Below are 25,012 nucleotides of genomic sequence, written 5' to 3' on the forward strand. Positions count from 1 at the left end.
GCAGCTGAGATAAATGTGGAGCCCTAGCAAAGGAGCTGAAAGGACAGGCTCCTAAGTTAACAGAAGCTCTCTGGAAGATGCTGCTACCTATGAAGTCAAAGTCTAGGGACAGAGGACAGAGTAATTTTTTTTTGTGTGTGTGTGTGTGTGTGTGTGTGTTTATTTTGGTTTGGTTTTGTTGTTGTTGTTGCTTAGGTTTAGGGGTTTTTTGTTGTTGTTGTTGTTGTTGTTGTTGTTTTTTGGGGTTTTTTTTGAGCTGGCTATTTCAGAAGCAAAAAACAAGAAAATTGAACAAAATTGACTGTTCCCCTCAAGCACAAACTCAGATGTCCTTTTGCAGTCTGCCTCTAGAAAATGAGAACGGTGTATATATGTATGAGAATAGAAGTATTTTCAGTTCAAGACAAGAAGGCATCTGAGAGGCAAAACCCCATGAGATCATGCAATGCATTTCTTCAGCTGTAGAGAACCACTTCTCCCAGAACTGAGTCTCCATCCCTGTGGACAGGCTGTTCCCAGAGGTGGGTCCATGGAGTACATAAGCCCTGCTGGAGCAGGCACATTTGGGTGGCACGAAATGTGAGTCAGCAGCATTGCTATGAACCATTCTTCCCCTTGTGGGGGTGGTGGGGAAGGGGTGCTCTGCCTCTCTGGGGCAGAGCAGACCCAAATGGACCACCAGAGTGGTGGCTGTGGCTACCAACTGCAGAAGGACCCTGAGGAAACACCCTCATGGCAGGTGTTGTCTCTGGGTTGGGGGCTGTGGTGGTTCTTACACAGCCAAGCTAGTGTGTAATTTTTTTTTCTTTAAACTCCAACCCAATACAGGTTGCCTGGAGGTGTTGTGGAATCTCCATCCATAGAGTCAAGACCTGACAGGATGTGCTGCAGGGCAGCTGTCATGGGCGACCCTGTGTGTGCAGGGACCTGCAGCGAGGCCTTCCCCACCGCAGTGACACAGCTTTGGGGGCTCTTGTCACTTATGTCACCCTCACCCTGAAACTGGTATCACTTTCCTCCCTTTTAGTCCCACACTGGGTTTTGCAGTGGAGGTCGGAGAAGACCTCCACAATCACTGAGTACAGCCATTAACCCAACCCAGCCAGGCCCACCAACAACCCATGGCAGTCCCCAAGTGCCACATCCCAGGGTTAACACTTCCAAGGATGGTGCTTCCCTGGGCTGCCTACCCCAATGCCTGGCCACCCTTTCCCTGAATACATCTCCTAGTAGACGATCTAAACCTTCCCTGGCACAACTTGAGGCTGTTTCCTCTCCTCCTGTCACTTGTAACCCAGGGGAGGAGGCTGACCCCCACCTGGCTGCTCCTGTCGGGGAATTGCAGACAGTGATAAAGACCCCCCGAGCCTCCCTTTCTCCAGGCCGAGCCCCTCCCCAGCTCCCTCAGGAACCTGTGGCTTGGTGCAGCGAGCACCGACCAAGATTTCCAAGCATTGTTCTCGTCTTCACTCGGGAATACGAGAGCTACTTTAAAAACCAGCATGCCTGCTGAGAAACAAACAAACAGCCGGTGTCACTGTTCCAGCCCCACACACACAGATATTCAAACGCACGGCAGCCTAAAGCCACACGCAATTCCCAGCGCCGGGCGCTGTGCGCGGGGAGCGGGGCGGAGCGGCAGGAGCGGGGCGGGCCGGGGCGGGCGGAGGTGCCGTGGCCCGGAAGGGAAACGCCGCGGATCCGGATCGGGGAGTCCGGGAGGTACCGGGCAGAGAGGTGGGAACGCTGAGGAAAAGGAGTGGTGGAGCTGCGGGGCGTGTCACGATTCCGGGGAGAGCGGGGGTGGAGGGGAAGGGGCTGCGCGGGGGCTCGGCTGAGGGGAGGTGGGCAGGGGATGGGGTCCGGGGAGCGCGGGGCTGGGAGAGGATGGAGGTCCCCAGACAGCCGGGATGGGAAAGATGCCATGGGGAAGGGCGGGACGGGCCGGCGGAGCTGCTCCGTGCCCGGGCTCTGTGCTCTGAGCTGAGAGGGAGGAGACGGAACCGTGTGTGACAGAGGCCTCGGGACACCTGCCATGGTCTCCCTTCTCCTTCCCTCGGGGCACCTGCCATGGTCTCCCTTCTCCGTCCCTCGCTTCTGCCGAACTGCCCCGGGCGGGGTCAGCTTGGTTGTGAGCTCCTGGCCAGCCCCAGTGGACCTGGAGTGGGGAAAGCGGCCAGAAAAAAGGAAACTTGCTTCTTTCCCAAGCCCTCGTTTGAGCTGATACTTGTGCGCGGCCGCATCAGGTCTTGTCCTGGCTGTGGAGGTGCCAGTGCAAAGATCCAGGAATAAATTCCTGCCGGGCTGCCCACAGCTGCTCACCTGTCCCATTAGCAGGAGGTGCAGCTGGAGGATGTGTTAATGCTGGGCAGCGCTGATGGGCTGGGCTGTCAGCGCTGGAAAGACGCTGCCAAGAGAAGGGAGGAGGCCGCCTGTTTGCCAGGACAAGTCCATTCACTCCCCTGGCCAGGCTCAGCAGCATGGGCAGCTCCCTGCAGAAGGGAGCCCAGTGTGAGATAATGTGAAAAAAAAAAACATTGCATCTTGGGCTTTAGCTCCCCTTCCACCTTTTAGCCTCAGCCCTGCACACGCTGCTGAGTTAAAAAGTGACGGGACAAGGCTTCTGTGAAATTTCCCTTGAAGGTTTGTCCTGTGGGCTTCTGTGTCCAAGAGGGTTCCATCAGAGAGTGTAGGCTCATGCTTTTGACAGAGAATCTTGTTAAACTTGCAGCTTTTGGATGAGGAATATTACTTTTATTTTCTAAAGCCACAGAACTCACTAAACAATGTTCCAGAAGAATACTTTTTGCTCCATGTGCATACAGACACACCAACATGCAGACAATCAGCAGTGGTTTGAGAGGGTGCCTTGTCACATAGGAAAACAAATAATGTGTGCTCAGACATACACACGGTGATGGGCTTAATCACCTTCACAACTAAGGACTGTTTTTTCCTCTTCTTCTCCAAGGAAACATGAGTTGGTTAGCGAGGAAAAAAGGAAAGCCCAACAGAGGAGGAGGACGAGGCAAAGGAGGCGGTGGAAAACGAGGAGGCGGCAGTGGCCATTCAAACAAGCCTCAGCTCGGTGGAAGTAGGAAATGTTCAACCAAAATTTGGGACGATGGAGATGATTTTTGTCTCTTTGAGGAACCAAGGCTAGAATCCAGGTATTTCTGTTGGTTTGGAGGGGGTTGGCATAGAGGTGTTTGAGATACTCTGGACCATTTGAGATACTTTTTGTATGTTGACATCCATAGACATTTGGGGCTGGTTTTTGGATGTGTTTGAATACAGAGAAGAGCGAAAGAGTGATGAAAGTGTTTCAGTATGAAGCAGTTTTTACATGTCTGTTTTGATTAATGTTTTATGGATTTGATACCTAGCTAAGTGTTTTATTTTTTGAAGATTATAACCTCTGATTTTCTTCTTTGGTCATAAAGTAATTTCAGGACACTTGTGGTCAGAACACATTAATAAACACAGGATATTAATATTTGTGTATTACAAAACAGAAGCTGGGCCACGGAAAATCAGCAATTTAGAATTATTTTAGTATCCTGTGTGAGTTTTGACCCATCTAGCTTAGAAATATGTGGTTGTATTGTAGTCTAAGAACAGCTTTACCTAGCAAAGTGTTCATTAAATAATTTTGGATTCGACATAGGATACAATACATGTATGCACATGTGTATGCAGATAAAGACTCACAAATCATGGTCACATAAGAGTGACTCCAGCTGAATAATCCTTAGGTGACGGATTTATCTTATTTTGATTATTTTGATTTTCCTGTTTTGAATTACAAGTTTGGGCCCCAACATCCCAATTCAGTAAAGAACATTTGAGCCAGCAGATAACTCATGGTTGTGTCCTATTTTAATTTTCAGATCAAGTGCCCCTGCCAGAAGAGGAGGGCAAATGAAGCAGAGACCTGAAGCAAGAATGCCTCTGCAGACCATACACATGACATCAGAGAACCAGAGAAGAGTGAAAGAACTCCTTCAAGAGCTGCAAGGACAGGAGCTGGCACCTGAATCAGAGTTAGTTGAAATGGAGGCACTACTTCCATCTTCTCTACATGAGCGTGCTTTAGCAGGCATACTGTTAGAAATGGAAACAGTATTTTTCCCCTTAACTTTTGATTATATCTCAAATCCTATGGTTTTGACTCTGCTTTGTTCGTCTACAGTATTAACTCTGGGAAAGGCGTAGCCAAATCTACCATTTAAATGAAGGATTTAAAACTGCAGAGGCAGAGTTTTATGTCTACTCAACATTTTAATTTTGTTTCATTTTAACTTGATAACTCTTTTTATCAGTGTAGCTGGAGAAGATGATGATGAGCCTGATTACCTGGATGATGAACAGTGCTGGTCAACAGAACAGGAAGCTTCTGATGCAATGCCAAGGTTGTCTGCTGAGCCAGCTGAGCACAGAATTGTGGACAGTGAAGTGTCTTCATTTGCTGTGCACAAACTCTCCAGGTGATGCTTTACTGAATAATATGTATCATGAAGAGGTAGATCCCTGGTCTCAATACTCTGTAAGCCCTCCTTGTGTTCTTCATCCATTTTGCTCAGATGTTAATAGTTATTCAATACTTTTGCTTGTTTGGGAGCTTTTTATATGTGACAGCTTTTTCTGAAGGGTTCAGTTTCTGTAGTGGAGTGGGGAAGTCTAACCCTGAAACTATTAAGTGCTGCATTCTGAGGTGTGAGGCAGTGCCATGCATGCTCCCTTGCTGTGAGCCTGGTCAAGCAGGTCTGTGGTTATTTTGCTTCACACGAGCCTCTCACTCACTTGTTGCCCTGTTTTCTCTGTTTTGGTGCAGGTACGGTTTTGACTGCGAGCGCTGTAGGGCAGTGCTGAGATCCTGCAATGGTAATATTGGGGCCTCATTGGAGGATTTGCTATTGCAGTGCTTCTCTGAAAAGTATGGAGAGAAGATGCAGGTTTCTGCAGCAGCTGCTGAAGCCAGTCAAGAGGAATGTTTAGAGCAGAGACAAGAAGAAGCTTTTGCCCTCCGGTCAATTTATGGAGAAAAGTTTGTAGAAAGGATTAAAAATCGTGTTTGGACTTTCAGTTTGGAATTGGACTACCTAGCACACAGGTTCAGTAAATCTAAACAAAAAAGTACAAAGGACACAGCAAAACAGACTTCAAAGGAAATATGTAAATTTTACCTCCAAGGAGGCTGCAGGTTTGGTTCAAAATGCAGATTTAGGCATGAATTCCCCCCAAACCATCCATTAAACACATCCAAGAACTCTGTAGACGATGCTCATCTCAGAGACAGTGATGGTCCCATCTATGAACTTGAAGTGAGATTTCCTGATGAGAACAAGTATCCTCTTCAAGCACCTCTTGTGGCATTTTACTCCACTGACGAGAATCTGCCTCTTGCTTGTCGTCTGCACATTGCTGAATTCCTCTTTGGAAAGGCCTTGGCAGCTGCAGAGTCTCATGAGCCGGTGGTGTACACCTTGGTGACTTGTTTAGAAGATGAACACGAGATCAGTGAGCTCCTGAGCAATACTCATCACAAGTTCAGTGTTCCTCCTGTCTCCCTGCTGGCAGCACCTCCTGTAAAGCCACAGACAGAGAGTGCACCTGCTTCAAATCAACAGGCTGAAGGTACACCAAATCTCCTTTATGGTTTCTGGGCTAAGAACAGTCAGAAAGATTTAAAAGGAAAAAAGGGAGATAAGGCAGAGCCCCCAGTTCAGCCATCTGTTCCAAATCTATTTCTGGAGATTGAAGTCATGTGGTGAGCCAGATCCATGATCTGTCAGTGCCTCAGGAAGTTCCTTTTGTAATCAAGCTGCAGCAGAGAGGTTTTGTGCTGGCCAGAACTGAGTTCTGGGAGCAGGGTTTGCTTTGGCAGAGTGAGTGATGCCCATTGCCACACAATCCATGGAAAGCAGTGGGTGATGTGAGCTTGCCAGAATGGACCAGAGAAGTGTGCTTGGAAGGGAACAGGAAAGGTTGTTTGCAAGCTTTGCTGCATCTGCAACTCATCAATTCAGAAACCTCTTTTTTCAGATTACTTAAAATTACCAGCAGCTCCTCAAAATTAACTTACAAAGGTGGATTTAAGGCTGAGCAAATGTGGAAAGTGGTTATAGAATGTTGTTCAAGTATCATCCCGTTCTATTTATGCTGGTGCAGACAGGTTGTTTCAGGGGGAGAGTTGAGTCTGTGTCACTTGTGGGAGGGTGACTTTCCAGCTCTCAATTCCAAAACTACTTTTATCTAAGGCAAGCTTTTTTCAAGACAGTTTTCAAGTGCATAGAGTTCTAGAGCTCTTAAATAGTGACAAACTGTTTTTTCTGAAGTAAGACAAAGTATTCCATTTTTTGAACACCTCTGCAGCAAAACAGCTGTGTTCCAGAAACTGAGATTCCAAATGATTTTCATTAGTTATAAAATATTCCTTATGCTATAAAATACCTTTTTCTAAGTAAAAATAGCCTTAAAATTTTCAAGGGCTGGCTGACAGCCTGAGCAAATCCTGTTTCAGTTGATAGGCAGAGGTGCTGAAGTAGCTGGTCCAGTTTCAGCTTTGGTTTAAAAGTATTTGGCAGTGACTTAACACTTAATTAATTAAGACTACCCTAATTTATAAGCATTTTGTACTGCATAGGAGTGGTTGTGTATTGGAGAAGTGAGCTGAGGCACATGGAAAATGTGCAGGAAGGCAAACCACTTAACCATGTGTGGCCACCCAGACCCTGGTGCAGGGGTAGGGACAAGTGGGATGGGGCTGGAGAAGCTGTGGGTGATTTGGTGAGGTGAGGGGAGGTGTGCTGGTGGTGTTGAGCTAAATACATGTCAGAAACAGCCCTGCAGACCCTCAGGCCCAGTCTAACAAGGTCCTTTGTTGGAAATGCTGCTGGAACGTGTCTCTCTTTCCTTCATTGCCCGTTCCTTAGTAATAACAATATTTAGCTGTACACTCTCTGTCTCAAGCCTCAATAGTGTCAGAGCCTCAAGAAGAAGAGGTGGTGGCAGAAGAGGAGGAGGAAGAGCCTGAACAAGTTGTTGTGGAGAATGAGAGTTATGTGAACTTGAAGAAGAAGCTTTCCAAAAAGTATGATGTGCAGGCAAAGTCTCTGTATAACGAAAATGTTAAAATCTGCGCGCAGTTTCGGCAGAAAAAGGTACAATGTGCAGAACACAGTTTTGTTGCTTACTTTAGAGAAATAAAACATTACAGAGACAAGCTGTTGTTTCAGATGGTTCTATTCCATCCAGTGGTGTTCTTACTGCTGTGCTGTCTTTGTCCATCAGTCTTCCAGGCACTTTCAGTCCATGCTGTATGAAAGACAGAAGCTCCCTGCATGGCAAGAGAGAGAAAACATTCTGGGTTTGCTTGAGAGCCACCAAGTTCTTGTTGTGAGTGGCATGACAGGGTAAGAGTATGATTGCACATACAGACTTTATGTCTCAAATATACACAGAATAAGATGAAATACGGTCCATGTTCTGGAAAGGTTGGCGTGGTGGCTCATCTGTGACCAGTGTAACCAGTGACAGCAGTCCTAGGTGAACTTCATGTGAAGGATCACACTAATGAAACAAAGGAAATTTCCAGTGGAATGCAGTCAATTTATGTGGGTGGAAGGTGTTGCATTTGTGGGGTTTTTAATTAATTCCTGATTTTGTTGTGCAGATGTGGGAAAACCACTCAGATTCCTCAGTTTATCTTGGATGCTTCATTGCAAGGCTCTCCAAGCAGAGTTGCAAACATCATCTGCACTCAACCTCGCAGGATCTCTGCCATTTCTGTGGCTGAACGTGTAGCCAAGGAAAGAACAGAAAGGATTGGACTCACTGTTGGCTATCAGATCCGTCTGGAAAGTGTCAAGGTACATATGCTTTGCTTGCTGGTTTTCATTTACTCCTATTAAAATGTGTTTAGTGCTTCTCTAGTGTACAGAATCTCTGCCCTAAACCTGCCATGCAGTGACATAAGCAAGTTTGTATCATCTATATTTACAAAATACTGTGAAACATGTTCTGTATTTTATTTCATCTCAAGTTGCACAGTTCACTTTGCAGAATGAGAGGGCAGTGCTGTGTCTTGTGGGTTTGTTTTCTGTTGAGCAAGGTGAGAGGGTTTGAGAGTGTGAGTAATCCTGCTGTCCTTTGGAAGGCTGCTGGCTGCTTTTCTGCCTGTTGCCATTCCCATGTGTCTCCCAAGTGGAGACTGAGGGTGCAACTACAACCAGACAGAAACTGCTGTGTTGGAAGTGAAGTTTTGTCTGTGTTACAAGCTGATTGCTTTTTCCAAGATGTATGCTAAAAAAGAGACTCACCAAATCTTCCTAGGAAGAGAGATCTGAGTTGTTTATCGGAAAATTGTATCCACAGGAAAAGCAGTTCATATGTTTTGATAGGTAGCAATGCCCCTAGGTAAGAAGCAGGTGTTGTCAGTGTCAGTCAAGAAATAAAAATCCATCTCCAGCAGGGCTTGCTTGTTCCCTCTCAGTCAAACCTGGCACTGAGCTGAAACCAAATGCTTTACAGCAGCACATACTCTCTTTGCACTGTGTTAATTTGCCCAGAGTCAACTGAATGCTTTGTCTTACCCTTCAAGTCCTCAGCTACCAGGCTTTTGTACTGCACTACTGGTGTGCTGTTGAGAAGGCTGGAAGGAGATCTGACTTTGCAGGGAGTCACTCATGTTATTGTTGATGAAGTTCACGAAAGAACAGAAGAAAGGTAAATAATCTCTTACCCTGTAAGCAAAATGAAGAAACCTAGTTAAAGGTGGCTAAGGTGCAAGTAGCTGATCCTGTGGCAGTGGTATGGGATGGTGGAAGGAGTCTGGGTTTAGGTTCTTGTCTTTGAGCAGTAGGGAATTGTGCTGCAGCAGCTTGTGAGAAACCACATCTCTCAGAAATTGCTGTGCCTCCAAAGCGCCCTCACATTGCAGCAGTGTTGCAAAGAGGTTTTGGATAGGGCTGGAGGGTTAAGTAACTTTAACCAAAGCTGTTCCTTAGGGTTTTCTTGTTTCAACTTTTATCAAATACCGTAATTCTTCACATGCAGGCTTCAGCAGAGCAAGGGACAAATGCTCACATTTCCTTCCAGTCTGTAGATTTTACTAGACAGTCTCATCCTATCCTGCTCTAGCCTCCTGCAGTTTTACCTCACTTGCCTCCTGATCACAGGCAAAAGATAACATCTGTCAGTATCTTTGTAAATTAGGTGGAAAGCATCCTTTTGTTTGTTTTCCTTGTCAAACACTGCAGTGCAATGGGTTTCTAGGAGGCTTTGTCTCTTACCCATTATTCTGCAGCTCAAGTGGCATTTTAGCCACTTAAAAGTGCTTATGTCTCTCAAAGATTCCTCTTCCTTCTCATTTAAAATCACTTCAAGCCCGTCTTGTAGTCATGCCACAAAAGCTATAAATATAGAGGGATAGAGGGAAAAATACAGTGAGCAGGGAAGAGTGGGTAAGTTTGTAGTAACTCTTCCAGTGAAGAAGAGGAGCAAAAAGGACTCATCTGTTACTTTGAGTTAATTTCTTATCTGATGTTCTTGTGTTTTCATTAATGTAAGTAATTTATAAAACTTTTTGTTTAAATGGTTTTGCTAAGTAATCCTGACACTCCAGTAAGGGACAACCAGAAAAGAGTCAGATTTGCAGATTGCTTTTCACTAGGCAGTTCCAACAAGTTAATGCTTCTGTGATGGTGTTGCTGTACTGTTGAAAACACCAGGAAGGTAGACAGAAGGGGAGAAAAATAATCTGAAAGTTAATGCTGAAGACACTCAAGTTCTTTTGCCCGTTTTCTTCAGTGACTTCCTGCTGCTGGTTTTGAAGGATATAATGGTTCAGAGGCCAGACCTGCGCATTATACTGATGAGTGCCACCCTGAATGCTGAGCTTTTCTCTCAGTACTTCCACTCCTGTCCAATCATTAACATACCAGGTGAAAACCATTCATTTTTATTGTCATTCATCGTTTTAGAGATTTGTTTTCACTATTTCTTCTTGCGAAGTGTTTCTCAATTCAAGATGAGGATGTATGCCAGAAATTCGATGCTCAAGACTTAGGGGGAGAGACTGATGAGATTTAGGAGAGAAAGGACTTGGGAATGTTGACATTTTTGTGCTGTCTGTATACCAGCAGAATTTCCCCCCTCAGAAGACAATCATTATATGGTGTGCAGATGACATGTTCCCTGGGTTAGTTTCACCACAGCTGAAGACTCTCCTGTATCCTTGTGAGAAAAGGATCAGTGAGAGGATCCAGCTGGATGTGTACATGTTTAGCCCAACGTGCCTTTTAAATTGCTGAGTTATGATGTGGAGCTGGAGGGGAACATGGGTGTGTTCCCCTAGGTGCATCTACCCTTCTCTGCCTGTGTGAGTGCATTGTGCATGTTACCATGGAATCCTAGATTGGTTTGGGATGGAAGGGCCCTTAGAAGTCCTCTAGTTTCACCTCCTGCCATGGGCAGGGATGTCCTGTCACTAGACCAGGTTGCTCAAAGCCCCATCCAACCTGGCCTTGAACACTCCATGCTTGGAAGACACCCACTGCTTGTCCTAGTCAGAAATTGTGTTAAAGAGTGCAGTGTAGATGAGAGCTGTGCAGCCAGTGTATGTCATAATGACCTGTATAAAATTACAATAGTCTTTGGTATTTTTCCTCTTTTCTCCATGCTGTTGTGTAGATAGATTTATTGTGTAGATAGATTTATTCTTGTGTTTTCTTTCAGGTCGAACGTTTCCTGTGGACCAGTTTTTTCTGGAAGATGTGATTGCAATGACAAGGTGTGAAATAAACACGTTCTCAGATGTATTTGGATGGCGAGGTTGAGGTTACACTTTTGACCTTGAGACTGCAGTAGTTCTGTGCATTTATTTTAAAAGTAAATCCTCTCAGATCTCCCTCATCACCTGCACTCTTGGGGCTCTACTAAAGCACCTTGACCTTCATATTATCTATGATTTGTACAAAGTTCCTCTCAGACTTAAAAATATTTTAGATACCCTATTTGTAGTTAATTATTAGAAGGAGACTGTTAGGCTTCTTTCCACACTACCAAATGTTCTTTTGCTGCCCAGGTATGTTTTAGAGGACAGCAGTCCCTACAGGAGGAAGGTAAAGCAAGAACAGAGTGGGAGACACAAAAGAACTGCATTTGAAGAAGTAGAGGAAGACCTGAGGCGTGCTGGCCTTCTGGAAACCACTGAGACCGTGGTCAGAGATTCAGATCCAGACCAGAAGTTAACTCTGAAGCAGCTCCTTACACGATATAAAGGTGAACTTCTTAAATTTAATAAATTGGCACGCAGACAGCATGGGATATTATCACTGTAGGCTGAATGCTTAACTGTAATTCAGAGTTCTGCACTTGTGAAGTTCTAGATGAGAAACTTCCTGCTAGTTTAAAAAAAAATAAAAGAGAACCCATTGTTCTCTTAAACTACAAGCAAAGATCTTGGCTGAAACTAGCTCTTAGCAAAAAAATGGACAATTTTCAGCTACTGTCTCTTTCCATCCCTTTTCAGATGCTTTCTTAGTTCCACTTTGCTCTCTGTATCTGTTCTTGCTGAAGCAGCTTTGCTTGAGGCACAGCATGGATCTGCCCCCTTCAGGTCTAAGCCAAGTGCTCTTTGAACAAAGCTGTCACTGGTCCCATGCATCCACAGATGTTTTTTACAAGACACGGATTTACTGCATCTTTTATTTCTTTTTTCCCAGGGGTTAGCAAGGCAGTGTTGAAAACAATGTCTGTCATGGACTTGGACAAAGTTAATCTAGAATTAATTGAAGCCTTGCTGGAATGGATAGTTGCTGGCAGACATTCATACCCCCCAGGTAATTTCATTGTCCTTGGGAGATAAATGAAAAAAGATTCTTGGAAGTTTCTTGGAAAGCCCAAAGCTAATGATTTGCATGCAGAGGTTCTGTAGCTACTGACTATTATTGAAAAAAATAAATTGCTAGTTGAGTTCCAAAGTTTGTGATATACATCGGAGGGGGAAGGTGAGAAAATCGTCTATTTTGAGAAGTCTTTTGTGAAGGACTGTTACAGCCTGTGTGCTTTTTTAGTACAAGAACTGCACATTAATAAAATATTGTGCTGTCCTTTTTGTTGAGTGATTTTTAATTTTTTTTATCTACATATATAGGTGCTGTGTTGATATTTTTGCCTGGCCTAGCAGAAATCAAGATGCTTTATGAGCAGCTTCAGACTAATGCTCTTTTTAATAACAGGCACAGCAAGAGGTAAGGCAGAAAAGCTCCAAAACTGTCAGTCTTTACCCATAAATAGTCATTTCCTGCACAAAGCCCGCCTTTATCCAGGGATAAATTAGCTTGATTAAATGTGTGAGCTGACTCCAGTCAGGGTAATTCCTTTTCTATCTTGTTGGCCCCCTCCTTTTGTTTTTCTCCTCAGCTCAAGAAGGTCACTTGTTGAAGTTTTCAGAGATCCTAGTGAGGAGTGGTTTCCATTTTGTGCTCTGCATGATCCAGGCTGCTGAAATCCTAGAATGTTTGCTGAGTTACATTTAGTTGTGGTTGTGTTTGGCCTCGGATGGTTACAAGGAGCAGTAACACTCTGGGCAGTAGCCAGTGAGGCAAAAGTGTGTGCAGGCACATTGTTACCAAGAAGGAAGAGGCTACCAGAAGGAGATGCCCTGAGCATCTTGTCCTGTTGTCCTTGCAGGTGTGTCGTTTATCCACTTCACTCCTCACTGTCCAGTGAAGAACAGCAGTCTGTGTTCCTCAGGCCTCCTGCAGGAGTTACCAAAATCATCATCTCTACCAACATTGCAGAGACATCTGTCACCATCGATGATGTGGTCTATGTGATTGACTCTGGAAAAATGAAAGAGAAAAGGTACTGGCATTCATTCCTTGGGGTTTTGTAAGCTGTTTCAAGTCTTGAGTTTTCCAAAGAGCTGGGAAAAACTGGAAGGAAACCTGGGCTGTAGAAAGCTGCTGTGAGGTGGAAAAAGCCAGTCTAAGCTCAGATCCAAGTGCAGGGGTGGGAATTGTATCCATACAGAAGTTGGCAGCATCTGCCTGCTCAGCCTCCAGCCTGTTCTTTGTGTGCTCCTTACAAGGGTGGGTGACAGGACAAGGGGTGAAATAGCTGCACACTGAAAGAGGGCAGGTTTAGATTGGATGTTGGGAGGAAATTCTTCACTGTGGGGAGGCACTGGCACAGGTTTTCCAGAGAAGCTGTGGCTGCCCCATCCCTGGAAGGTTCAAGGCCAGGCTGGAGAGGGCTCTGAGCAACCTGGTCTAGTGGAAACTGTCCCTGCATGTGGCAGAGGAAGTTGAAATTGGATGATCTTTAAGGTCCCTTCCAAGCCAAACCATTCTGTGGCTGTGTGAATACAAGCCTGTCTCTTGCTCTCCTGTAGATATGACCCAAGCAAAGGAATGGAAAGTCTGGAGGACACCTTTGTGTCCAAGGCCAATGCTCTGCAGAGGAAAGGGCGGGCAGGACGTGTGGCCTCAGGCGTCTGCTTCCACCTCTTCAGCAGCCACCACTACAACCATCAGCTTGTAAAACAGCAGCTGCCAGAAATACAGAGAGTGCCCTTGGAGCAGCTCTGTCTAAGGTGAGCTCTTGTGTTTGCTGAAAACGCCAGCGTGCAGAATGTCCTTCCTTTGCTGCAGGGAGCACCTGCCACAACCCACAGCAAGCACCATCATCATACAAACATTGAAGGAAGAGGCCTTCCTGTCCCTGCTGCATGCTGCACACCCCTTTGTACTGAAAGGAAACAAAGCAGCACCAATTACAGTTTTGCAGTAAAAACTTCATTTTAAACCTCAGTGTACTAAATAGAAATCTGTTCTTACAGACTCAGTACTCCACATTGCTCCCTGACTTCAGCTTTGTGTTACAGGCCCTCTTCTAGGGAGTGTGTGCTTCAATGCATGTTTTCTGTTTGCTTTTTTCAATCTGTTTTTACAAAAGCTTGGGGTTTTTATCCTGTATATGGAACTAAGCTGCTTTTTTTCTTTCTTTGTTTTGTCTTTTTAACTTTCCCTCCCCTCTTCTTAAGAATTAAGATCCTGGAGATGTTTTCTGAGCAGAGTCTTCACTCTGTCTTATCACGACTGATCGAGCCCCCCAGGACTGAGTCCTTGCAGGCATCAAAGGTGCGGCTGCGGGACCTGGGAGCGTTAACTCCGGAGGAGAAGCTCACTCCTCTGGGATACCACCTGGCTTCACTGCCTGTGGATGTCAGGATTGGCAAGCTCATGCTGTTTGGCACCATCTTCCGCTGCCTGGATCCTGCACTGACCATAGCAGCCAGCCTGGCCTTTAAGTCACCTTTTGTAAGTATTCTTAACCAGAGGGCCGTGTTTTTGTGCAGCAGCAAAATGCTGTTGGGACTTGCAGCACGCTATACTTGATATTTTAATTCTTCTTTTTAGCCTAAATTGTTTATGTGTTAATGCAGTGCTTGTTAAAACAGTCCAGTTATAAGCAGAAGTTCAAAACCATGTGGTAGCAGCAAGAGTGGTATTTATATACAGTAGAAACAGGGAATGTTATTTTTGATTTTTAGCTAAGAAGTCCAGACATTTTGTCTGAATTTGGTGTGAAAATAATTGGTAATATAAATTGTGAAATAGTGATGATGGATGGAGCTGACATGTCTGAGCTGTGAATGCAGAGCTCAGTTTGGGTCTCTGTGTCTTCACTGTCACTTTGGCTATTGAATCAGGTGCTCTTTTGAATGCCGCATATTTTCTGTTATCCACGGGGAAAATTTGCACTCTGACCTGTGAGGTGCTGTGAAAATACCAAAGAGAATGTGCCATGTAGCTCTAGAATGGCTCATCCAAGTGGTGAGGGGAAGAACACACTAACCTGTTACTGCCTGTCTAGGTGTCACCATGGGATAAAAGGGAAGAAGCAAACAAAAAGAAGCTGGAGTTTGCAGTAGGAAACAGTGACTACCTGGCTCTTCTCCAGGCCTATAAGGTGGGTTCAAACTCAGTAGCCTCTCTTGGGGTTTTGTGATGTGTTTGATATCCAAGCAGAAATGTTTTATTAAAGGCTTCCTCTCATCCTCTCAATCAGGGGTGGCGTTTAAGTATCAAAGAGGGCTCTCAGGCAAGCTACAACTACTGCAGGGAGAACTTTCTGTCAGGAAGAGTTCTTCAGGTAGGTCAGTGTTTGTGGCCTGGCACAGGGACTGGCAGAATCCCAGTGACAGAAATGAGCCACTGGGGAAGACTCTTCCTGCTGGGTGTGGCAGCCATCACAGCTCTGTGTGTTGTAGGAAATTGCCAGTCTGAAGAGGCAGTTTGCAGAGCTGCTTTCTGACATTGGCTTTGTGAAGGAGGGATTGAGAGCCAGGGATATTGAGAAGAAGTGGTCCCAAGGAGGCGATGGCGTGTTGGATGCCACAGGAGAGGAGGTAATTCACAGCATTTCATTGGTGCTTCACAATGCTGCTGCAGTTTTTCATGTGGGCTGTCTTCAGAAAGACTGGGGTCAGGGTGATCAGGGTTTGGTAGTTGTAGGATTCCTGTGCTTTGGGACAACTTGTGCTTGCTTTCTCTAGGGTGCAAGCCACTTTGTAGCCAGATGTCAGAGAACAATTCAGCTGGGCACCAGGACAGTGGCAGCCAATTTGTTCCATTGATAGTGGGAGGAAACACAGCCCAGGTCCAACCTGAGGCTGCAGGAGCAGTGACTCATCCTACTCTACAAAGCACAGGAGTGCAGCTGTAAAAGCAAAGCAGTTTCAGGAATTCAGTTATTCCTGGAGCAGAGTTTTACCTTCACAGACTGAACTGTAGGATCCCTAATGATCCCCTATTGATTTCACAGGCAAATTCGAATGCAGAGAACATCAAGCTGATCTCAGCTATGCTGTGTGCTGCACTGTATCCCAATGTTGTCCAGGTAAAAGAATGCTTTTTCATTTTCCTTTCTTTGGTCTAGCATATCCACACACCCTTGCTTTCATTTGGGCTCAGTGTGGCAGCCTTGAGCCTGGCTTGTGTTGCCAAAGTTTGCTGCTTGTGGTGTCAGAGCTCCAGTTTGTATTGCCTGACTGCTGCTGCTCCTACAGGCTGATTACAGTGTCACACAGAAGCCAGCAGGAAATGTGAAGAAGCCACTTAAAATTGCACCTTTTTAGAAGGCTGAGGTTACAAAGGAAGTCAGGGTTGGACAGCAGCTGGAGTCTAATACCTGTCTCCAGTGACCTGACATGTTGCTACTACAGAATTTCTGGTTTTGAAAACTTTAAAACGTGAAGTTAAAAGGTTTTCTGGTGCAGCAGATTTTTATAACCTTTTTTCTTACCATGCAGGTGAAAAAGCCCGAGGGTAAATACCAGAAGACCAGTACAGGAGCGGTCAAAATGCAACCAAAAGCAGAAGAGCTGAAGTTTGTTACTAAAAATGATGGTTATGTTCATATTCATCCTTCGTCTGTGAATTATCAGGTCAGATGCTTTTTTCTGTAAAGCATGCTCTCTTTTTATAAAAGAAATCACTTTTGCTTGAGTGTTTAAAATTACAGTGAGGATCCCTATTGATGGTTAAAATAAAAAATCTTAATGACTGACCAGTCCTGCATTAGGACTGTAAATGATGGTGCATTCCTGAGTTAGGAGTGTCCTCCTGGGCACAGAGTTAAACTGCAGCCTCTGGAGCCAACAGTTGTTGGCAGCTCTTTTGGGTCTCCAGGAGGGTCTGTTAGTGCTGCAGAAGAGGCAGAGTTGGCCCGTGTGGCAGAGGCAGGAAGAGCAGTGTCACTCTGACCAGGCTGCCGTGTCCCTGTCCCAGACCAGGCACTTTGAGAGCCCGTACCTGGTGTACCACGAGAAGATCAAGACGAGCCGTGTGTTCATCCGGGACTGCAGCATGGTGTCCGTGTACCCGCTGGTGCTGCTGGGCGGCGGCCAGGTGCACATGCAGCTGCTCAAGGGGGACTTTGTCATCTCCCTGGATGATGGCTGGATCCGCTTTGTGGCTGCCTCTCACCAGGTGAGGAGGAGGAAGAGGGGCCATCCCGGGAGAGCTGCAGAGCTGAGCTGCAGCTGAGCCTTACCCCTGCCTCTGTGCTTTACCCTGTGCCAGGTGGCTGAGCTGGTGAAGGAGCTGCGCTGCGAGCTGGACCAGCTGCTGCAGGATAAAATCAAGAATCCCAGCATGGATTTGTGCATGTGCCCCCGAGGCTCTCGGATCATCGGGATGATTGTCAAGCTTGTGACCACACAGTGACAACAGAACAGCTTTCTGTAAAGCATCACCCATGGCTGCTGCCTGAGAACAGACCAAGTAACATCAGTGTCCTGACATATTTATTGGTCCAAAATGTGGCACTGATCTCTGGAAAAACAAGATGGCAACTATACTGTTGAGTTTTGGGTTTGTTTGCTTGTTGAAATTAAGGTGACTTACACTATATGCTGAGGAAATGACAACTCTTCCAGAAGGAATAGAAACCTCTGAGTGTTTTTTATGGGACTATGCCCTGGTAGTAGTGTTTTCTGGTCACACAAACACCTGCTAGCCAGCTGTTTCTTGTAATAGTCACAGCTGGAAGCAGCATGTGGCATAGGGAGCTGCTCCCAAATTGGTTTAAACTCACTTCTGCGTTTTGACTAGACTTTTCTGAGGCAGTTTGGCTGACCAGGGATCCTCTGTTTACAGTTCAACTCAAAGTCCTTGTACAAGTGACTGCCTTTAGATTTGCATTGAGGTTCTGCAATTCAGACAATGTTCTGTGGTAAGGAGATGTACTGGATCAGTCAGTGTGGTTTTGGATCAGTTGCAGGTTGCTCTGGTGACAAGATAGAACTCCAGTGTGGACATTTTCCCTGAGAGAGGCTGTTCCAGCCCTGCCTGCACTGTAAGTAAAACAGCTGAGAGGGGACTGCTGTAGTGCATTAAAATGAATTACTGGCAGCTGCCATTGTTAATTGCTAACATGTTCTGGTATGGGGTAGTCCTCCTGCCACCCTGCACAGCTGGAATGAAGTCTCACTTTTGGAAGCTTTCAGCCAAACTCCTGCTCTGAGGACTGGGCTGCTCCACTGTGGGGTAAAATGCTGTAGCAATTATGAACTATTATTTCCTCCCTTTGGCCTTGCTTTTAATTGCAGTGCTGAGCATTGCTGCAGCCATGCTGCTCAAATACCACATGCCTTAAGTGACAGGACTTGGCTGGCACCTTTCTGTCACCAGAGTGAACACTGCCTCCAGCACCAGTCTGATCTACAACCTTCAGCCTGAGGCATGATGAGTGGAGGGAGGAACATTGTTTGGAGAAGTTTGGTTTTTTTTAAAAAATACACATGAATTGTTTGTAGGAGTTTCACACCAACACAAGCTCCTGTGGGGAAGATGACAGGAGTATCAAGCCCAACATCACTGTGCAGAGAATGGCCACTGCAGCTCTGCTGGGATGGATTAGCCCCAGCTGGCTCCACTCCCTCCTGTCCCACCTCCATGAGCTGGCACCAGGAAGAGGGAGAAGCATGGGATATGAGAAATTCACACACTGAGATACAGTTTAATAAAACAAAAGCGAAAGAATTTATTCCCTACTTCACTTGGGCAGGCAGGTGTTCAGCCACTTCAGGAAAGCAGCATGCTGTCCTTCCTACCATTCCTAAAATTACCCAGCACTCCAAAATTTCCTTGCTATTCTGGTAACAGCCATTATCAGCTACAAAGATAAAGCAAATTGGCAAAAATCCTGAACTATTTTATTAATTCAGTAACCTATCCATGGTGAGATGGGGTTAGTCTGGTTTCCCAAAGCAAGGACACATCAGCACAGCAGCAAGGCCCCCGGGTACGCTTCACTGCCAGGATGGAACGCGGCAGACACGAGCAACTTGAGCTCTCAACTCCCCACAGATCCTGCTACTTGAACACAACCTGCAGGTTGTGCTTTGGACCTGTGATCTCCTCAAACTTCCTAAAAAAGGTATGGACATGGACAGACATGGACATCCAGCATACACACAACCAGACTGGTACCTTTTCCCCCTAGCTGGTGCTGCCTGGCCCAACCTGCCTGCTGTTTTTCACCCCAGGGGCACACTGCTTGCTTCCCCATCCCAACTATGAACAGCAGGCTTTTCACAACTGATTTCTTAGTTAGAAATGCAGTTTATTTCAATGCACCAATAAAAAAAAAAAAGCCCAACATTTTCAGATCACAGAACACAAACACAACAGAAGAGTTTTGTATTAGTCTGCTAACAAGACTTTTAGAAGATAGAGGTTCATGCCAATTGCTAGTCAATAGAAACAGCCTTCTAGGACTAAGCCCTTACATCACAAAATCCCTTACAATGTAAACAAAATAATTTTTTTACTAAACTTCTTAAATTTGAACCCATTCTTTTAGGATTTTCATTCCTTCAAGGGCTTCCTGATGGTGAGTGACTGAAAGGAAAAAAAAAAAAAACAACAAACCATTAAGAACAATTCCTACAGTAAAACCAACAGAAACTGTGCATGCAACCCCAGGGTTCCTGTGGAGTTCTGCCCCTATTTTCATTTACAGTTTTCAAATAATAAGTGTTGTATTTTACACTTTAACTTAAATACTGCTTTAAGCTTGAAAGCTGAAGACTAATTAAAAGAGCTGAGACATCAAGCCTGCTCAGATATCTCAATTCCAGCACATACTCTGGTAACAGAGGAAAACTTCTTCCTTCATGGAGCCCAGCACAGCTTGGCAGCTGTGCAACTCCTGAGCCTTCACACGTCACCAGCAGGAATTTAATCCTACACCACTTCATTGGCTTGCTCTACACCTTACATTACTCACTTGTTCCCTAGATTCTAAATTCCTCAGAAACATTTCATTAAAGGTTTCCTTAGCAGCAGCATTCTTATTCCTTAGCTGTATAATAACATTCTGACAGCCAGCAGCAGGAAATGCCCATAAACAATTCATCTTCTCATAGTTCAGATGTAGGCAACTAAAAATCCTGAGCTTTTATCCTTACCCAAGTTAACTTCTCTAGGAACTGCTCGAGCTCAAGTGCTATTGAACCATAGAACAGACTCCAGTTTTAAGACATTCCTACCTTCTCTTTGGAGATGGTGATCTGGACTTTGAGCGGCTGTTTAAAAACAAACAAACAAACAGACCAGTCAGTGTGACTGGTACACCTGGGTGCTCTCAGTACCCACTTCTGACCATTTAAAACCAGAACAATTTGATGTTGTTAAAAATGCATTGACACTGCTGGTATCAAGTGTACCCAGGTACTTCAAGCAAGAAGCTGCAGGTGAGAAGGAAAAATGCTGGAAGCCGGAGCCCTCGGGGAAAGAGCAACACACAGCTTCAAAGCTGCTGTAATCACAGTAACCCTGCAAAGCAGGAGCAGTGAATCGAGCAGAGTTAGGGACAGGGAGAACTACAGACACTTAAGAACAGAGGTAGGAGAAAACATGCCCCAAATCTGTCAAAAGTATTTTTTTGTAATAATGAGTGTGTAACAGCTGTATGCAAAATCCTGGAAGAATTGCCTACTGTCCCACAAAAAATCAGCTGTTCAAAAAAAACCCATAATGTATGAAAAATGCTTTTGAAATCAGTTACAAAAGTAAAAAAACAACCCTGCAACTGAAATACCAGTCCAAACAGAGATTTTGAATCATGAGGGAAAAAACCAAAGAACCCCACAAAAAACCCCACCAACCAAAACAAAAACCAACTGAGTGGTACTTGTATTTGAACGCTCACCTTTTAGCAGGTAAGCCAGATTTAGATCTACCATGAGACTCAGACCTACAACAGGAGAAAAATAAAGCTCAGCAAAGCAGCCAGTGGGCATGCAAACACACGGAGAGTTAGCTACACCAGCAACAGCAAATTCACCCCAGGCAGCAGCACCAACCACAGGGGGAAGGCTCTGGTGCTGCAGGCCTGCCCCAGGACCTTCCAAGGGAATCCTCAGCTCCTACTGCAGAGACCCCACTCATCAAAAGGCACAAGTGCAAGCACAGGAAGCTCCCCAGCAAAGCTTCAGCTGCCAGCTCCACAAAACACCAGACCGGACTCCCACACTTCCTTCCTACCTGCAAGTATCCCTTCTAGAAAGGGAAGAATAGTTTCAAGTATCATCTTAGGAAGTATTTTAATAGCACATTAAGAGCCTGGAATCAGCCACAAGTAAGCGTGTGTGCTGAACGGCTGGTGCATTCTTCAGCTCAAGTTCCCAATGCCAATTTTATTCAGCATAATATATATTTTGCACCAATATCTGGTTACTAATGAGTAAACTATTCCCAGTTTATCTCAGGAATTAAAATCTACTTGGACAGTGAAACTTTCCTCCCACATTTATTACGTTACTTTATCAACTCAAATATTTGTTGTTACTTAAAAAATGTCTTCCTAGAGTGTCAGAATTCAAGCTATCACTCAACAGCAGAATGCTCCATTCAACACACTTGGCCAAAAAAGCAGAATACTTTTACTCTATTTCTGCTCAGAACTGTTTTTGAGGGATAATCAATATTCACCTTTAGCTGGCCTATTACCTATTACAGAAATACTACAAGGACACTGCTGGCACATGTTAAACAAAACATTACGTGCCACTGCTTTGAAACCTTCCTGGTCACTCTCCTGAGGTGCCGTCTGGCCCATTTCCCCCCCGTAACAAGAAACTTCCTACTGGGCCACAGTTACTGAGGATGGGAATGCTCACAACCACCCAGAACTGGTACCACTGCTAAGTAGAAGGCAGCACAGCACACGAAACCATCCTCAATTAATTACAGACCTAAGAATTAACTTTTAAAAAAAAATTCTCGCCACAGACCTTTAATTGCACACCACTACTTTTGTCTGTGAAAAGGTATAAATTATTAAGTGCAAATATTGCTCTACTGGACAGCCTTTTAAGTGCTTCCAGACAAATTCCCCCAGGGAAGAAAAAAAAAATAACAAAACAAAAAAAAAAGAAACAACACACCACCACAACCAAACAACAAACAACACACCAAATCCCTTACTGGTTTGAACCAAAATGAGTGTCTCACCTGCTTCGAGGCCATACGACAGACCGGGACCTGGAGCGTGACCTGGACCTAGATCTGGAAAGAAAACAATGGAAGCTCTAGTACTACATGCTTCATACAGGTGAGGCAGAAACCAGTTCTTATAAATGTCCCAGAAGACTGAGAACTTTGTTGATCTGTTGGTTTTACAGAAGTAATTTTTATTATTAGAAGGCTGTAGCACCTTTGGTCAGTACTGCCACGCAGATAAAATGAGTTCCACTGTCTTACTGCACTAAGCAATTACACCCTGTACACTTGTAGGTGAATTTGGAAACCTTAACCACAAAGCGAGGCTGTAACTTTGGTAAAATGTTAAAAAGAAAAAAGTAACTTCTCAGAAACAGCAGTTCCAAAATTATAGACTTAGGTTTTAAAGAAAGTATTCAGAATAGCTCTTGTGTGTGTAACAACACAAAAGTTCCTATCAACACATGAACTGCAAAACAAACTTACTGATTACATTATAAACACTATAAATAAATATAGATATTTGTTATTTCAGCTCCACCTTATGTGCCCATCAACAATGCTGTGGGTTTAACCACAACCACATACCTTGACCTTCTTAGAGAACCAGAGCGGGACCTGCGGGGTGAGAAGGATCTGTATCTACGAGGAGACATCGACCGGGACCGGCGGTAGGAAGCTGACCTGGATCTACAGAACAAAGCAAAAACCAACCCATCACTGCAAGGCACTTTTCACAACAAATACAGACAAGGAAAGAAGGGCCCACAGAGGAAGGAGTGGGAACGAACACACAGAAGGCAGAGCCATACCTCCTACCACGGCTGCGGCTGCGTGACCGGGAATACCTTCTCCCTCGGGACCTCGAGCGGGATCTAGACCGGGACCTGGGTTTAGGTTAGAAAAAACAGGTATCAGCAGACAGCTGCAGCAACCCACACGTGTGAGGCCCTGCTGAAGTCAAAACTTTTTTCAGACAACTAAAAAGAGGATTTAAAAATAAATCAAAAAAAGAAAAACCAAAAACCAAACCAAATAAAACAACAAAAACACACCACTAGCATCTGTCAGTTGGAAAAATGTCTGGGCCTACTTGTCTTGAGCATTTTTACTACCTAGAAAAATGTTAAAAGCTGAATTACATTGCAGAATTACATTAGAATAGAAAACACTGTAATGCGTATTTAAAATAAACCTTGCAAGTTTGCAGGTCGACCCTCTTTGGCCCAAGGTCTAGCAGATCTAGACGATCTAGAAGTATCTATAGGCGAGCGCTGCATCTAGGTAGGTGTTCTCTTCAATCTAACGACGATCAAACTGACAGCCCAATGAGCCAGGGTGAGGCTTGATTGACGCAAGAAGATTTTTCTAGGTGGGAATGTGGTCAATCTGGTGTTCCTCTTTCTAAACCGGAGGGGGGCCCCAATTGAAAGCCAAATTTACTGTTACGGCGGTCACCGTCTCAAATTTTCTGCCCTTAAAGAATAAGGTGAAGCTACGTGTAGATGGCTCGAGGGGATCTGGCCTCTTATGCTGATCACCTCAAGGTCTAGGAGGATCTTAAGTGTCGGATTTGCAAGGCGCCTCAGCATGAAATCTTAAGGCTCGTGACATTCTGAATCAAGGCGACTGACTCAAACGAAGAAACCTGAAAGGTTTTGACCAGGTTGATTATTAAAATAGTAACATTTTATATGTATTAGCAAAAAAAAAAAATTGTGATATACACCTGTTGACTTATGACAGTTAGAGTTAAAACTGGTGTAACATTGTGTTTTTTGCTAACAAGAACTACACAAAAGCGAGCTGGCGAAGCAACGCGGCCGCCCCGACCCCGCACGTACCTGCTCCTCCTTCGCCGGCTATAGCGGTGACAGTCATAGGCATAGTGGCCTTTCTCACCACACTCGTAGCATCTGTCGTTGGGGTCGAAGGGGCGCCGGGCGGGTGGCCGGTCGTAGCGGGAGCGGCGCGGCATCCCTGTGGATACTTCCACTCTGACTCTGGAGCCGCATATTATCCTGCAAGACACAGCAGCTATTAACGAAAGGAATATTTTCCTCTGACACGCTCAAGCAACGAACATGAGAAATCTCTGATTGGTGTGGCATAGGGAGATCGAGGGCTGCGGCCCTCAAAGAAGTTCCAGACATGCACGTACTTCCCATCGAGGCCAAGCACAGCATCTTCGGCATCCCGGGGGTCTTCGAACTCCACGAAGGCGAACCCCGGCGGGTTCCTGGCGATCCACACGGTTCTCAGCGGTCCATAATAGCTGAAAGCTCTCTCCAGCTCGCCTTTGCCGGCGCCCGTGCCCAGGTTGCCCACGTACACCTTGGTCTCTGAGGGGACAAGCGGCTGCCATGTCAGTGCCGCGCGCGGCGCCGGGCACGCGGCCGCCCCTCCCCCGCTCCCTCCCCGCCGCCATCTTTGACACCGCGTCCATCTTAGAGCGCTGCCGCCGGGCCGCGCCCGCCCCACACAGACCCCGCGGCCGCGGCGGCCGCCCCCGCCGTGCCCCGACCCTTCGCCACCATCCCTCTCAGCGGCCGTCTGAGGGAACGATCACCTTCTTCCACCGCCGGAGCGGCAAGAACGCCGCCTCTCCAGCCACCTTTCTCCTCGCCCCCCTACCCACAGTGGAAGCCCCGACGCGATTGTGAAACACCCTAGGCTCGCCGCCGTCCCCACCGTATCGTCCGTATCGCGACATCCTCCCGATGACAGCGCGAGCCCGGGCAGGCGCGACCCTTATATAGAGGAACCGTCGCTGCGCCTGCGCGCCGCGCGGGGGGCGGGGCGGGGCGGGCCGCGCCTCGGCGCGAGCGGGCCTCGCGAGACTCGGTTCCCGCGCGGCGGCCATGGCGGCCATGGCGGCCCAGCGGGCGTGAGGGGACGTGAGCGGGCACGGGCCGCCCCCGCTCCTCCCGGGCACACACTCGCCCCCGGCAGCCCCCAGTGAGAGCTCCTGTCCGGCTCTGAGGGGGCAGACC

The 25,012-nt window shown here is 46.0% G+C and overlaps 2 protein-coding genes across 7 annotated transcripts; one reads left to right on the forward strand and one right to left on the reverse strand.

The window, feature by feature from the left end:
* The first annotated feature begins 1,653 nt into the window (after positions 1-1,653).
* DHX57 (DExH-box helicase 57) lies at positions 1,654-19,232 on the forward strand. Of its 4 annotated transcripts, none has more exons than XM_071423766.1 (24): positions 1,654-1,737; positions 2,972-3,170; positions 3,891-4,043; positions 4,323-4,487; positions 4,835-5,637; positions 6,952-7,163; positions 7,294-7,415; positions 7,676-7,871; positions 8,603-8,727; positions 9,811-9,944; positions 10,738-10,792; positions 11,087-11,283; positions 11,727-11,843; positions 12,158-12,254; positions 12,697-12,870; positions 13,400-13,600; positions 14,051-14,327; positions 14,884-14,979; positions 15,079-15,162; positions 15,281-15,418; positions 15,835-15,909; positions 16,322-16,456; positions 16,800-17,000; positions 17,094-19,232. In XM_071423766.1, the coding sequence occupies exons 2-24, from the start codon at positions 2,977-2,979 to the stop codon at positions 17,235-17,237; spliced, it is 4,095 nt and encodes a 1,364-aa protein (XP_071279867.1). In that variant the 5' UTR covers positions 1,654-1,737; positions 2,972-2,976; the 3' UTR covers positions 17,238-19,232. The 4 variants fall into 4 exon arrangements, with proteins under 4 accessions (XP_071279867.1, XP_071279883.1, XP_071279873.1 ...); XM_071423782.1 differs by having other exon boundaries at positions 6,973-7,163; XM_071423772.1 differs by lacking the exon at positions 1,654-1,737 and adding an exon at positions 1,888-2,643.
* On the reverse strand, positions 18,531-24,814 carry LOC139588464 (serine/arginine-rich splicing factor 7-like). Of its 3 annotated transcripts, XM_071423880.1 has the most exons (9): positions 24,711-24,814; positions 24,181-24,361; positions 23,864-24,040; positions 22,832-22,906; positions 22,608-22,709; positions 22,032-22,085; positions 20,728-20,772; positions 20,066-20,101; positions 18,531-19,415 (listed from the first exon to the last, which is right to left on the reverse strand). In XM_071423880.1, exons 1-9 carry the CDS (start codon positions 24,730-24,732, stop codon positions 19,391-19,393), a joined length of 717 nt encoding a protein of 238 aa, XP_071279981.1. In that variant the 5' UTR covers positions 24,733-24,814; the 3' UTR covers positions 18,531-19,390. The 3 variants fall into 3 exon arrangements, with proteins under 3 accessions (XP_071279981.1, XP_071279990.1, XP_071279996.1); XM_071423889.1 differs by lacking the exon at positions 20,728-20,772; XM_071423895.1 differs by lacking the exons at positions 20,066-20,101; positions 20,728-20,772.
* Positions 24,815-25,012: the final 198 nt, after the last annotated feature.

The sequence above is a fragment of the Agelaius tricolor genome, unplaced genomic scaffold (genome assembly GCF_023055355.1).
Source record: "Agelaius tricolor isolate 1412-34295 unplaced genomic scaffold, bAgeTri1.0.p SCAF_1, whole genome shotgun sequence".
In the NCBI taxonomy this organism is placed as follows: Eukaryota; Metazoa; Chordata; class Aves; order Passeriformes; family Icteridae; genus Agelaius; species Agelaius tricolor.

Bases quoted from the DNA above. Each gene is read 5' to 3' on its own strand.
- DHX57 (XM_071423766.1), top strand. From the start codon at position 2,977: ATGAGTTGGTTAGCGAGGAAAAAAGGAAAGCCCAACAGAGGAGGAGGA. The intron at 7,416-7,675 runs GTAAGAGTATGA...TTTGTTGTGCAG, and splicing joins GTTGTGAGTGGCATGACAGG to ATGTGGGAAAACCACTCAGA. The intron at 16,457-16,799 runs GTCAGATGCTTT...TCCCTGTCCCAG, and splicing joins CTTCGTCTGTGAATTATCAG to ACCAGGCACTTTGAGAGCCC.
- LOC139588464 (XM_071423880.1), bottom strand. From the start codon at position 24,732: ATGTCGCGATACGGACGATACG. The intron at 24,362-24,710 runs GTGGGGACGGCG...TTGTCCCCTCAG, and splicing joins GTCGCGATACGGACGATACG to AGACCAAGGTGTACGTGGGC. The intron at 24,041-24,180 runs GTACGTGCATGT...TGTGTCTTGCAG, and splicing joins GTGCTTGGCCTCGATGGGAA to GATAATATGCGGCTCCAGAG.